This window comes from Fukomys damarensis, unplaced genomic scaffold (genome assembly GCF_012274545.1).
Source record: "Fukomys damarensis isolate Sample0158 unplaced genomic scaffold, DMR_v1.0_HiC HiC_scaffold_9, whole genome shotgun sequence".
NCBI lineage: Eukaryota > Metazoa > Chordata > Mammalia > Rodentia > Bathyergidae > Fukomys > Fukomys damarensis.
The window spans coordinates 23,974,040-23,989,210 of record NW_022900921.1 but is presented as its reverse complement, the minus strand read 5'-3'; the positions used below and the strand labels follow the sequence as shown (position 1 = coordinate 23,989,210).

At 43.3% G+C, this 15,171-nt stretch overlaps 1 protein-coding gene across 2 annotated transcripts in view; it reads left to right on the top strand.

The window, feature by feature from the left end:
* The window catches only part of Sh3pxd2b (SH3 and PX domains 2B), a 70,795-nt gene that overhangs the window by 22,799 nt on the left and 32,825 nt on the right, over nucleotides 1-15,171 (top strand). For both annotated transcript variants that reach the window (XM_019207225.2, XM_019207224.2), the window contains exons 4-5: nucleotides 7,023-7,114; nucleotides 11,875-11,900. In XM_019207225.2, the coding sequence (XP_019062770.1) occupies nucleotides 7,023-7,114; nucleotides 11,875-11,900 (118 nt within the window). The remainder of the gene's footprint in view (nucleotides 1-7,022; nucleotides 7,115-11,874; nucleotides 11,901-15,171) is intronic.

Below are 15,171 nucleotides of genomic sequence, written 5' to 3'. Positions count from 1 at the left end.
GCCTGGTACCAAAAAAAAAAAAAAAAAATGAAAAGTTCTTACAACTCAATAAGACCAGCCAATATTTTTTTTCTTGGTACCGGGATCGAACTTGGGACCTTGTGCTTGCAAGGCAGGCAGTGGAACCACTGAGCTAAATCCCTGGCCCAGGACCAGCCAGTATTAAAATGGGGAAACACTTCAATAGTAATTGCACCTGAGAAGACCAAATGAATGACCACCACATGAAAATATGCCCAGCATCATTAGACATTAGGGTCATTGAAATTATAACCTACACCGGCACTGGAATGGCTGTGATCAACAAGGGAGTTGATAGATAATACATAGTATTGGTGAAGATAGAGAAAAACTGGAGACCTTATTCTGGTGTCCATATAAGATGGGAAGCCACTTTGGTAAACATTTTGACAATTTCTTCAGGTTATAATTACCTCATGACTACTCATATGTACTCAACAGCATTGAAATTCATTTCCTTCCAAAGACTTAGATGCAAATGCTCATAACAACATTAATTCACAGTAGCACAAAGCTGGAAGTAATATGCCTGTCTGTCAGTTGGTAAATGGATGAAAATGTGAAATATCTATACAATGGAATATATTTAGCGGTATAAAGCAGTACAATACTGATAAATGCTACAACCTTTATAAATCACAAAAGCATGATGCTAAGTGATTGAAGCCAGATGCAAAAGACTACGTATGGTATGATTCCATCTATGTAAAATGTGCAGAAAAGGCAGATTTGTAGCAACAGAAAGCAAATCAGTGGTTTTCTAGGCCTGAGGGTAGTAGAAGTAGAGATGGACTGCAAATTAGGTGGGGAGAGTTTTGAAGTGATGGAAAAATTCTAAAACTAAATTGTGGTGATCGTTGCACAACTCCATAATTTACTAAATATCATGGAATTGTGCATTTATAATGGATAACTTTGATGGTATTTAAATTATACTGTAATAAATCTATTTTAAAAAGTTTAAACAATAATGGCAGTGTGGGGACAGATGACCCTTCTCTTAGCCGGAGACTTTAAGGAAGGCCAGAAAACCACTCCCATTTGAGTGTCTGCTTTTTTCAGACATGACCTCATTTCAGCCCTCTAGCAACTTTTTCAAAGTAGATTTTATTATTCCCATTATGTAGATGAGGAAATGGAGGCCCAACAAAGTTACTTCCAATAACAGCATTGGAGAGTTTGAGCACTGAACCCAGGCCTTTTATACTTCACTTGTGACCTCTCTAAGAAAGTGACAGTGCAAGAGGTCAGTCTTGAAGCATATATCTCAGAGGCCCTGCTATCACTTGAGTGTGCTCCCTCAAGGTTCATGTCCTGGAAGCGTGGTCCCCAGTACAGCATTGTTGGGTGGTGGACCCTTTGAGAGGGTCCTATTGCAAAGTAATTAGGTCACAGGACATCACTGTTGGAGGGGATTGATACCAAATACCAGTTTCAGAGTAAGTTAGTTCTGTTGAGAGCAGGTTATTATAAAGCAAGACGACACTGTGTGCTTGGTTCCTTTTGCACATGGATAGTTCTCTTTCCTTTCCTCCACCATGTTGTGATGCACTCAGAACTCTCGTCAGAATGACCGTGCAGTGCTGTTTGGACTTTTCAGTCACCAGAATCATGAGCCAAATAAACCTCTTCACTTATGTAGTGCCTAGCCTCAGGTTATTTTGTTATAGCAGTAGAAAACAGACTAATACAAGCAGATAAACTCAGATCGCTCTTCTAAGTGTGTGTGTGTGTGTGTGTGTGTGTGTGTGTGTGTGTGTGTGTTTCTATGCTACTGGGGATCAATATCAGGACCTTGTGCTTGCGAGGCAGGTGGCAGCACCACTAAGCTAAATCCCTGGCCCTTCCTAAGTATATTCCTAAAAAGGGATGACGGTTAGGGGCAGAGACCATCATTCAGGCACAAAGGCATTACTCCTGCCTTCCAGTGCTCAGAGGAAAATTTAGGTTTTCTCTTTGTCCCTTTCCTGACTTTGAAAGTCTGGATTTGCCACCCCGGAGACAATATTCCTTTGTCAAGTCTCTGCTGGTAAGCACTTTGGACCTTTGGGGTCATCTTGCTGGGAAGATCCTGCTAGTACCTTCCCCAGAAGCTGTTGTGTCTCAGCCCAAATTATCTTGTTTCTTCCCCAGCCCACCTGAGGGACACCTCTTAGAGTCAGACTTTCCTTGTACCCAGGGCTTCCCCAAGCCTCTGAATACTTGATTTTGAGAAAGAAATTTTAGTGGCAATAAAGGATAGCAGCAGCTGCCTACAGCTGCATGGAGCTTGGAATGATACAGAGATCATGAATTCATCTGGATTAACCACAGGGAAGAAACTGCTTATGTTATATGAGCCACATGGAAGTTATCACCCCCTGCTATTAATGAATCATAAAAACAGCAGATATTTTTGGAGTTTGGTTGGCCAGATTCCCTTGGCTCAACTTCAAGGGATCTGCCCTCCTGGAAGGAGATGAAACTGTCCCTTTTGTCACAAGATATGCAGTTCTGCAGACTAAGCTGTACCATAACATTTGGGTATCTGTTATTGAACCATTGTGAACTGACTTAAGCCAATTTGATCTATCACAATTAGCTTTATTTAGTAGAAACTGGAAATCTCCAATAGATAGTGATAGGCAAGGGCTGAAAATATCTTCAAACCTAGCTACCAGTTGAGTATTACAATGGAAAACACTTTTTGTTCTATCAGACTGATTATAAAGTTACGGTAATTAGCAGAGCACAGCGTTGGCACAAAGATAGAAAAGACACTGGAACAAAACTGAGAACCCAGAATCGGGGACACATATATCTGGAGACTTGGATACTGACAAAGGCATCCTGGCAGATCATTGAGAAATTATTAGACACCTCAATTAGTGAGTATCAGTGTAGGAAAAAAACAAAAAAGATAACCCCTAACTCACACCACACATGAAGTCATTTAATGATTTCTAAGGAAATTAAAGACATAATTCTAAGTGGCAGTGCTGTAAAATGTTTTAGAAGCCAAAAATAGAACATCTTCATAGCCTCTATGCATAGAAGGATTCCTAAAGACAAAAAAAGTATCAACCATAAAAAGATTGATTTTCTTGTCCACATTGCATTTAAGAACTTCTGTTCATTGAAAGATACCATAAAAACCTAGCTTCACTGAGTCTTGCCACACATACATGCATTTATTAACATGCGGTCTCATCAACAGCCACCGGGAACCTCATTGATGCCAGGTGTTTTGGTTTGGTTTGGTTTGGTTATTTTGGTACCGGGGATTGAACTCAGGATCTTAAGCTTGTGAGGCAGGTGGTAGCACCACTGAGCTCTAAATCATTGAAATAGCATCTGACTGTCAGGCTCCATTTGATGTAAGTGGTTACTTGAGGCAGATGCAACACATTCTGGGGGCAGGATCAGTTCATCCTAAACCTGCCTGACGTTAAAATCCTCAAGAAAAGTCTGAACACAGAACCGGTCCAGAATTCTAGACCTAGGGCACAATTCTGAAGGATGTGTATGTGATACTGGGCTTACCAGCTTTTGTTCAATGCAAGAGTCCAAGCAACTGAAAATACTTCTAGAACATTTCTCATTTCACTGCTGGAAGAAATAAATTGTTTCTAACAAATGTTAATGAATACAAGCTGTGGTTTTGATCTGAACTAAATAGTGGAAGCCTAGAAATGCCCTTTTCTAAAGGGAGACCTTCTGATTTAACCTTAGTCTGTGTGCTGTGGCTGTAACATGATACCTGAGACTAGGTAATTGTGATCTATGAAGGAAAAGGGTTTATTTTGGTTCTGGTGACTGGGAAGACAAAGAATAGGGTGCCAGTGAGAGCCTCATGCTTCTTCAAATCATGGTGGAGAGCAGAAGATCGAGTGGGTGCATACAAAAATGGCAGAACATGATAGGCAGCCTCACTGTATAACAGCCCTCTCTTATGGTAACTAATACAGACCTTCGAGTACAGCATCACTCACTGGGGGAACAAAAAGCATTAATTTATTCATGAGAGTTCTGCCCCTTTGACCCAAATAACTTGCAGAAGCTCACATCCCAATACTGCCAACAGTGGTGATTAAATTTCTATATGAGTTTTAGAGGGAACAAACCATATTCAGCCCGTAACAGTCTACATGCTAAAGGACTTGTTCCTGAAGAAGGAACTTCAAATCTTAACTAACCCTTACTAGGGCATAGCTTGAATCGGACATGTACACAGAAACATGCACATGTGTGGTTGTAGCCCACGCTGTAGTACAGAATTTTAAAGAAAACTATGGACGGTATTTACCAGACTCCAGTCACTTAAGAGCTCCTGTCCAGATTTTGTCATATACTATTATTAATACTTCTATTAATTTACCTTTTATTTTTAAATTTCTTAAAATGATATATTTTAGGACTGGGAGTGCACCTTACTGGTAGAGCACTTGGTTAACATGCGCAAGGCCCAGAGTTCCATCCCCAACAGCATAAAAAAAAAATTATTTTAGAGGAACTTGATTATCACAACCATAGTATAAGTGTCATGTACTGAAAAAGAAAAAATAAAAATAATAAAACAAAAAAAATGTTTTAAATCTACCAGGCTGCTATTGCATTACTACCTGAGGCTGTGCAAACCCTGGTCCTGTTCTCAGGAAGCAAGCTAGATATGTGTCACCTCTCTGGGGCATTCTTTTTGGAGTTAAAGCACATCAAAAGAGAATTTAGCCCATGTATTATCAGAATCATCTTACTGCCTCTAAAATTACCTCTGAGAACCACCATGCTATTGTACAAAGAGCCCAAGAGTTGACTGATGTTTATTAAGCAGCTAGTATGTGACAGAAACCATGCAGCCACTTCCTTGCTTATTCTGCAGCACAACCTTCCCAGATGGCTATTGTTTGTTCCCATTTTACAGATGAGCAGGCTGAGACTCAGAGAAGTGGTAGGACTTGGCCAATTCACACAGCTAGGAAGTGACAGAGCCAGAATCAGAAGCTGCTTCTGTCTGCTCTTTTTTATTACCCTCACCATTCAGGACTTGTTGGCTCTTTATCCCTGCATGGATTGGCCACAAACGGCCAAGATTGCTTCCTGAACAGACCTGAGTTTTCCTGGAATTGTGGTGCTTTGTCACTTGACCCAGGGCAATCCTAGAGGGTTTTGGAAGAATTGCTCTTGGCCCTAGGTCATGTTTTACCATTCCCCAGTCCATCCTAAATGACAGGGCAGCACCAGAGCACATGGCACTGCCTTTTATTAGTAACTTGGCTTTTTGTATGGTTTGGCTTTTGCTTCCTAGGAATAGCTCAGAACCAGAAGAGAACTTGGCATTGCCAGGAGGTTTCCACGGGTTCATTGTCCTTTCCCTCACTGGTCTGGTTGAGGCCTCTGCTCTCCTTGCAAGGACCATTCAGGAGGCTCAGTCAGGCCAAGACAGCCCTCAGGAACTCGTGTGACCCACCCAGCTCTACTCTCACAGGACCCTCCCTCATGTTATTTAGCCAGCAGCCACTTTCAACCTGTCTTCCCAGCACTGCCTAGATATTAGGGAAGGTAGGGGAATAGCAGCCTTCATTCATGCCCCTATCTTCTGTAGATTGCAGTCGGTCAGTCCTAGGCCCTCACATCCAAGCTACTATACCTCTCAAATGGGAAAATAGCCAGCTCTCCTAGGATTGTGTGAAGTGCCAGATCGTGCATTTCGGGAGCTGTCAAGTGCAGAGCCAACTCACACAGTGTTGTTATTGCAGTCTGGGGGAGCTTCAGATATGCACACCAAGCAGCAGGATGCACCATCATCCTGCATGTAATTAGCTCCTTCATTATGTGGTTCCAACTGTATGTAAGAACTCTATGGGGCTTCAGAGGAGAAAGAGACCCGTGGTAGCCCCAGAAAGTAGTTCATCCAGGGCAAGAGAGAGACCACTCACTACCCAGAATCAGAAAGAGGAGGAGTTAAAAATGAATGGGAAGTGGGGGAGGAAAATGCCTGCCCCAGAACTCTCTGCCTCAGTCTTGGAAAAGGTAAATCCCTCAGGACCAGCTGCAGAGTAGGAGCCACTCCATGGCTGATGATAAGCAAACCCATCAGTGCAGTGCTGGGCAAAAAAAAGATGCCCATCAAATCAAAATAAGTGAATACCTGCTAGTAGATAAACCAACACAACCAGTGTTAGTCCCACTTTGTGCCCTCTGTCTTCCTCATCCAGCCTGTTGGCAGATACGGTTGAGGCACTATCATGGGCCAGGTGATAAGTCACTGTGGCAGATTAGCATGGAATTGGCCAGTTGAGACCCAGCGTGTTAGCCCTTTATTAATCTGGAGACTTCTACTCAACTTCTGTTCAAGTCATACAACAGTCTCTTCACTTTAATGCTCCAGATCTAGGAGTTAAGACATTTAAGCACATGGTCATAATCTAAATATCCACCTGTGGGTAACTAGTTGACTAAAATATGTAATATCTCAATACACCATAGACAACCAGTATGCAGTAAATGAAAGTGTATGAAGTTCGCAGCTCATTGTTAGCAGAGTAGCATGGTCTGATGTCGTGTAAATACATAAATAATTTGTACAAATATGCCTGCAATTTATATGTGTATGTATGTACATTGTGTGTGTGTGTGTGTGTGTGCATGTGTGTTCCTCAAACCAGTAGCATCAGCATCACCAGGAAATATTCTCAGGCACAACCACAAATCTACTGATTCAGAAACGCTGGGGCAGGGCTCCACAGTCCAAATTTTAACAAGCCCTTTGGGTAATTTTGATGCCAGCCCACATTCAGGAACCATTGGCTCCAGCTGGGTGTAGTGTTGCACACCTGTAATTCCAGCACTCAAGAGGCTGAGGCAGGAGGACTGCCACGAGTTTGAGGCCAGCCTCAACTACACAGCAAGACCCTCTTTCAAAAAAAGAAAAACAAAAGAAGCAGAAGAGGCACTGGCTGTGTGAACATACTTTTCATACTCTCTTTCCCTCAGACTCATCCATATCTGCCTCTCTTCTCCAGGCCCTGATCCAGCTGCCCCCCTATATTTCTCAGTGTGAGGAGGTGTTACAGTTCTTTGAGACAAGACCTGAGGACCTGAATCCCCCCAAAGAGTAAGTTGGTGTGTGAACTTCCCATATCTGTCCTCACCTCCTTCCTACAGGACCAGCAGTGGAGTCAAGCACAGTACAAATGAAGCCAGGTTTCATTCATTCAGCCCTGCAAGGTCTCACTGCATGTGGCCTTCCTAGGTGATGAAAGTGTTCAACTCTAGTCCTGTTTGACAGATGAGTGCTGGCTGAGGGCCTTGGTCATGAAACCCTGCTCTGACTCCCAGCTCTTCTCATAAGGTATTGGAACTGGGAAGACTGTAAGCCTGAGAGACGGACTGTGCCGCAGATTCTCCACAGTGCCTCAGCCACAGAGCTAGTTGGACTTAGGAGCTACAGGCTGAGTGTCCCTTATCCCAAATGTTTCAGATTTCAGGTTTTGGAGTAGTCCCATATCCATAGTGAGAATAATAATAATAATAATAATAATAATAATAATAATAATAATAATAATAATATGTACTTTGCAGATCTATGGTGAGACATATATGTAACATAAATGTGTTGCTTAACACGTAGGTACACAGTCTTCACAGACCTTCCTCTTGATGTCAGAGCCAAGATGCTTGGGTTTTGCAGTCTTTTATGAAGCAGTAACAGAGAAAATAATGGGTCTGCCTAGTTTGTTTTAAGCCTCTGCAGAGTTGGGTACCACAGTGGAGATGCTTACCTCCTATAGCAGATCTATTGAGACATATATGTAACATAAATGTGTTGCTTAACACGTAGGTACACAGTCTTCACAGACCTTCCTCTTGATGTCAGAGCCAAGATGCTTGGGTTTTGCAGTCTTTTATGAAGCAGTAACAGAGAAAATAATGGGTCTGCCTAGTTTGTTTTAAGCCTCTGCAGAGTTGGGTACCACAGTGGAGATGCTTACCTCCTATCACAGTCCTTCCTGAGGGCTAAGGAGGGATTGTGATTCTCTGGGCCTTCCAGGTGGGTCCCCCTCCCACTGAGTCTCTTGGCTGAGACCCATGTGGACTGGGTCAGCTCCTCCAAAGGTCTGCATTCCCCAGTGTTTGTCATAACCACCACCTGGGACAGGAAGCCACATGGAAACACACCCACTTCCTCTGTCAGGTGGCTCTGAATTCTGTATGGCCCTTCTCAAACTAGGATAGGTACCAGCTGGCTTGGGGCCTTCAGTCCAAAATAAACACAGTTGGAAGGGGAAAATCTCTGTGGTCATTTTTCTTTATTCTTCAGTAAAAATGCTGTTCTTATCATTGATTTATATAGACTTTAAATATTGAAGACTAGGTACCCTGAACCATCACTGTGTAACTATAATTACAAGCAATTGTAGTTTGTGAAAAATATATAGGGCTACATGTGTAGCTGAATACTAGAGCATACACTTAGCAGGTGCAAAGCCCAGGATTTGATCACCAACACCTAAGTAAGTGTATGAGTCTTGATTAGAATTTGCCGTAGTTGTGGTAAATATTGTATGTGGTCTCTTTCCTTGACATTTGTAATTTCTGGATTTTATATAACCTTTATGTTTTTATGAAGTCAAATGTGGTAAGCATTTTTCAAATATGACTTCTTCCATTGCTTTTGAGCTAACACACCATTGATACACAAGCTAAATAAATATTTACCTTAATTTTTCTAGTTGTTCAGTGCTTCAGATTTTCTTTTAACATTTACTAAGTCAGAATTCATTTTGATGTAAGGCATAGGGTAAGAACCTAAAATTTTTTATTAATGTTGAGGCTTTGACAGGTAGACAAAATCTTATTGTCCCATGGGTTTCAAAAAAAAAAGCAAAACACTCCCTATAGAGTTTGAAGATCACTTACTTGCTGTTGTTCCCTCAGAAAGGATAGAAAGCAAAAAAGCTTCTCCCCTTTGGAGACTCACAGTGGTGCAAAGGCTGTGTGAACATTGGAATACATAGATACGTAGATGCGCGCGCGCGTGCACACACACACACAATACCCACTAAAAATACAAAACCAGCCTAGCCTGTACCAAAGGAAGCACAGAGTAGTAACTGAGGTAAGCTAACCAGACTCGTACTGGAGTGTATGTATCTGGTTCCAAGGGACTTCCTGCAAGGAAGAGGAAGGTTCACATCTCTTTGTCCCTTCCCAGCTGTGTGACCGTAGACAAGTGATTTCACTTCTCTGTGGACGCCACTACCCTGGCTCACATCCTTATTGTGAGGATTAAGCAATATCCTGCCGGAAAGGATAATGTCGCCACATGGCCAGGGCTCATCTAGTGGTGTCTTCCTGTCCCTCTGCCAGGGTCTGAGGGTGAGGAAGGAAGGTGGGAAGGCTGTCGGTGGCCCGAGGATGCTCTAGGCAGGCATTCTCAGCTGGGCCCCTGTTGTTGGCTAAACGTCCTGCTCAGCAGGGTTGGTCTCGGTCAGGATCTGGACTCATGTTAGGCTCCACGTGGCAATTGGGTCTTTCCTAGCCAATTTCCGGGTGGGGAATGATGGATTCTAAGTAGTACTCTTGGAGGGGGTTTGCCATGAGCAGGAGCTCTTCAGAGCACCCCCAAACGTGTCCTGTGTGATATGTGCCTGCTCAAGCTCCGCCATGCTGCTGCTGTTACAGCCCAAGAGGCCCCGCTGCTCTTCAAGCCCCTGCTTCAGCAGGGACCGTGGAAGGAATTAGCAGAGTATATGGCAGAGGAGGACCCAGGACTAGAGATAGACCAGACCATGGCTCAGAGAGCAGGCCTGGATGGCCCCTGGGAGGTGGTCTCAGTCAGTGCATCTCAGAGCAGTGGTGAGTGGGATTCCACCCACAGGAGAGGTCAGGGCTGGCTCCAGGCAGACTTCCTGGGCCTCAGTGTCTCCTAGTGTACAGCAAGTAGCAATGAAAATGACAGACATCCCACTATTGCCCCTTGCCCTTTCTTGGACAGCAGCTGTGAAGTTCAGCCTCCTTAAGAAATGCCTGGCTGGAGAGCAGCATGGTCGGCTCCCCCACCCCACCAGCCCACACCAAGGCCTGGCCCAGGCCCAGTTTCTCCTTCCAGACACTCAGACAGTGGCCTCAGCTTTCTGGGGGTGGTTTAGCTGCCTCCCCTCTCCTGAGGATGCCTTGAAGCATTACAACATGGTGGTTAAACCCAGCCTTTAAAATCAGACCCTAGGTAGGTATTTCTTCAGGGAACATGGCTAGGAAGTGTATCAAAAGGTGCTCAGCACCATCATCCATCAGGAGACGCAAATCCAAAACCCAGCGAAGTCTGCCTTCACACCCACAAGCAGGGCCGTAATCAAAAAGACAGATAACAAGTGATGTCCAGGATGTAAAGAAATGAGAACCCTCCTGCATGGTTAGTGTTAAAATGGTGTGGCTGCCATTTCGTAGAAGCGCCAAGGAGTTAAACCTTTGTGAGCCAGCAGTGCCATTTCTAAATATATACCCAAAATAAATGAAAATGTGCACCTAACCCCGTGTGGTGGTGTAGCCTGAAATCACAGTTATTCAGGAGCCCAAGGCAGGAGGATTGTAAGTTGAAGGGCAGCTGGACAACCTAGTGAGATCTTGTCCCAAAATAAAAAGGGCTGGAGATTAGCTCCGCAGTAGGACATTTTGTCCAGCACTCACAAGCCTCTGGGTTCATGTCCAGAGAAGGCAAATCATTAGAGATAGCAAGCAGACTAATGGTTGTCAAGGGCTGGAAGGAGGGAGGGAGTGACTTCTAATGATTATGGAGTTTCTTTTGAAGTTGATAAAAAATGATTTGGGATGAGTAGTGATTATTGTAAAACCTTGTTGCTGTAGTAAAACCTAGTGAATGGTATGCTTTTAAAAGATGAGTTTTCTAGCATGTTAATTTTTTTTTTTTAATTAGCTAGAACTAGATTCAGATTCTGGCTTGTACTATTTGCTAGCTGTGTGCTCTTGGGCGAGCTACTTAACTCTCTGTGCCACCATTTTCCTTATCTGTAGGATGGAATTAAAAGAGTATCTCTTTCTTAGGGTCATTGATTTAAATAAAAGTACCTAATAGGATTTTAACACACGCCAGTAGCATTTAATAATTACTAAGTAATGCTACTGTTGCCACAACATCTATCTCAATCACTACTAAAATTTTATAAGACCATTTACTTAAAAGTACTCTGTAAATGCTGACTTTAATATTGTACTTGCAGTACAGTTGTATTCATAATCTCTGACGTTAGCGTTAGGCAGTCATTAGTTGTTCTCTCTGAATGCTAGCTCAGTAGCCAAGGAGATGTGCTGTGTATACTGCTATCCAGACTTCACTGTCTTTGGCGCACTTCTTTTATCGTTCCCCACCAAGCACTTTATGCTCCCAGTCTGTGCCTTAGGGGACCCAAGAAGTGGGGCAGGAACCCCTGCTCTGTATGACAAGAGAGGGACCAGGCTCAGAGCCATGTGAAGGTCTAAGCACTGTTTTCATACCATGTGGCACCCTCCTGCTCTTCCCCAGGATTACAAATATTGGAGACACTGATTCCCCCAGACCACTGGAGCACTTATCAGCTAAAGGAAGAAAATTAGGAGTAATTCTTCCTTTTTTAAGAAGTCTGGGTCCCTGGTTGGCTTGTTTTTTATTCATTCGTTGATACTATTGTGGGATAAAGATTCTGTTTGCTAGGGCCTGGGATTTAGCTGAGTGTTACCACACCTGCCTCATAAGCTTAAGGTCCTGAGTTCGATCCCTGATACTGCCCCCTCAGAATCTGTTCTCTAATGGAATACTGTGGCAATACACATCAAGTACTGACTCACTCTTTCTTGCCCCCATTCTTTCCTATACAGGGAGCACATTGGGAAAAAGAAATCTGGTAAGAATATTTCCCATTTTCTTTTCTTCCTTCATTGTTTACCACATTACCACTGAGTGCCTGCCATATGTCATGTGTTGGTTTCACACTGGAGATACAGCAGTGGATGGATGGGTGGGTGGATGGATGGATGGACGGACAGACACTTGGATGAGTGGGTGGATGGGTGGGTAGATGGATGGATGTGTGGATGCTTATTTGATTGATACCCCACCTGTTTCCCAGAAGAAGGATTTGAGATTGTTTCATCCTATACCAAGAAATTACAAATGAGCTGATAACCCTGAGATGGAAGTAGAAGAGAGATGTCTTCCTACCCATCCTTTAGGGGGCTAAATGTCCTTGTTCTACTTTCCACAGAGTAAGGTAGCTTAGCATTCTTCTCCGGTGCTGGAAGGAGTCAGAAGGTAAAGACCTGAGTCATGAGGAATGCATGGAGGTTTCCATGTAACAGGTCATTCCAGACTGAGGGGACAGCATGCTCTCAGTCTGGGAAGCAGGAACAAGGAGCTAATCCACTTGACCTCCCCAGCACCAGACTCAGCCTCTGTACTGCTATTCTTGGTTAGCTGCTGTTGTGGTCAGTGACTTATGCAGTATGGAACAGTTCCTATGCTCCCTGACACTCCCCTGCAACAAACTCTTCCTTCTTAAGAAGCTTTCCCTTCCCTGAACAACACAACTCTTCTATCAGAAGCAATTATGGAAAGAGAGAAGGTGGGGATCTGTGTGTGTGTTCAGAGTAGCGCTTGAGTTTTCACAGGCCTGGGCTTTAAAAATATTTAGATCAACAATGGCCCAACCTCTTCCTCCCACCACCCACGATTATCTCCTTCATCTGCAAAGGCTCTGGCCTGTACCAAACCAAGAGCCAATATGGTTTTCAGATTTCCAGGATTCTAACCTCTTTGATTTCCTAGGACTCCAGAATGAACAGAAGTCCCAAAAGTAAAGACAAATAACCTCTCAGGGGCCTCACTTTCCATGTGTACAAAATTGAGATTGAAAATAATCATCTTGGTTATAAGATTGTGATAGGATTTATAGTACTACAAATTAAGCATTTAGAATAGTGCCTGACACATTGTGATATATGTTTGGTACGATTTTTATTACTACTACTATTATTTAAAGAACATTGATGTCCCTGACCAGTGATTCCAAACTCGGTGGCCCCTGTCCCTTTATTGCTTCCTGAGCCCAAGGCCTATGGTCAGCTTTACAGCATCGAGGCCATCTTGGAGGGGAGTGTGAAAAGGAGCTGTATCTCTCTGCCTTAGGGAGGGCATCTATAATTAACTCTGGCATTTGCTCAAATGGTCTGTGTACAGTTCTCCTTCTGGTTTAATTGTTACTGGCCAGAGCCATGGTATCCTGCTAAAACTGCAAATAGTTCTTGAGCCCTGAGCATAATTACATGTTTCTTAGAAAAGAGCAGAGAAGGGCTATCACTCGGGCTGGTCAGAGAGTTCCTGGCTTTGAATATACAGACTTTCCCTGGAAGGGACGGGGGGGTAGGAGAGAAGAGAAGAAGGAGATCGCTCTGGTTTGTGCAAACATAAGTGTCCAGTTGGAACAGGCTTGATGAGGGGACTTGTCTGGAAAAGAGAGACGCAGCTCTAATTTGTGGCAACTGCTGTTGGCGTCATTCACCTGCAGTGATGGGGAACAGATTTATTTATAGCTGAGCCTGGTAGAAAAATGGCATCTTTCTTCATTCAGTCTAAGAACCCATTATGGGTTTGGCTTTGTTTTTGTGTCTGACCTTTTGAACACTGCCTTTATTTTAGAACTGGCCTTCTTGGTTGAATCTAAAAGGGATTTAAGGTTAACAGAGTTAACTCCTGAGATGTCTTTGGCTGAACCCTGACCTGGAAAAGGCTATCTGTCCCCAGAATTTCCCAGTCTGAATGGCTGGCTCCCATAGACGTTGGCTAATGTGGTATCACATTTTGCTCATCCTTCGGGAAAAACATCTCACCACAGCTTAACAGATCATCTGATGACTTAAGGAGCATCTTTCTTCTTGATTGTTCTGCCCTTTACTTTTTGAAGTGTTCTCTGGTTTATGGATTCTTTCAGAAAGCCTAGCAGTATAGTGAATATCTGGGAGGAAAATTGCACTTTGCCACTACTTGTTTTAAAAATCCAAGACTTGTCATCAGGAAGAAAAAAATATTCAAATAGAAAACTTCTGTGATAGATTAGGCACTAAACTACTTGAATATTTTTTAGCATGTAGTGATAAAAATCACCCTTTCACTGTCAAGTCTCCTCCTCTTCCCCCGTCCCCTGCTGGGCCACGTGACATTTCTCTCCTAGGAAGCCTTTGATTTCATGCTTGGCAACTCCCAAAACTTAGATGCCTGACTTAACTTTGCGGTATTGAAGTGATTGTTGTAGAGCTTGGCCACAGTATTCCACTCCACCAGTAGGCATCTTTGCACAGCACCCAGGTGTCCTGAAGCAAATTTTAGACTCCTGCAGATCAGATGAAATAGATTCTCTTTTTCATCATTTTGGGTGGGTAGTAGGTTTGTTGGGGGTTTTTTTGTTTTGTTTTGTTTTGTTTTTGAGACAAGTCTCACCACCTTTGGACTGGCCTAGAACTCACTTTGTAGTTCAGGTTGGCCTCAAATTCATGGTGTTCCTCCTGAGTGCTAGGATTACAGGCATTCTCCACCACGCCTAGCTTTTTTTCATCCATTTTGATAAGTTGAGTGCCCTGAGTAAAGAGAAGACAGATTACTCAGAGAGAAGTGGTGCCAGAAAGCAACTCCATGAATCTCTGAGCCACTTCGTGGCAGGGAACTACAGTCTGAAAGCCCCAAAGCTAATCTTGGAGGAGGTGCCAGCCCTGGGACCCACGTTTGACCCTGATCTGCTCTTTCCAGGCCAGATACCTAACCCTGTTCTCTGCCCTGCTCAGTCCTTGGGTTCCTGTCTTGCTCACAAGTCTCAGGGTTCCCTGATTCTGTCATTGTTTATAGTTTTGCCAAATCTCATTGGTAGAGTGGTTAGGAAGTTGGTGCAGAAATAAGTGGACCAATTGGACCATCAAGTGTTAAAATTGCAGAAATAGCCAATTGGACCATCAAGTGTTAAAATTGCAGAAATAAGATGAGCAGTGTTTATTGATACCTCTCAGTATGGGCTACTTCCAGGAGGAGGACCAGAGCTACACCTCCATCCCTATTGAGTTTTATTATGTCATCATGGATTAGGCCAAGCATTAGCAACTTTTTTTTTTTTTTTTTTTTTTTTTTTTCTT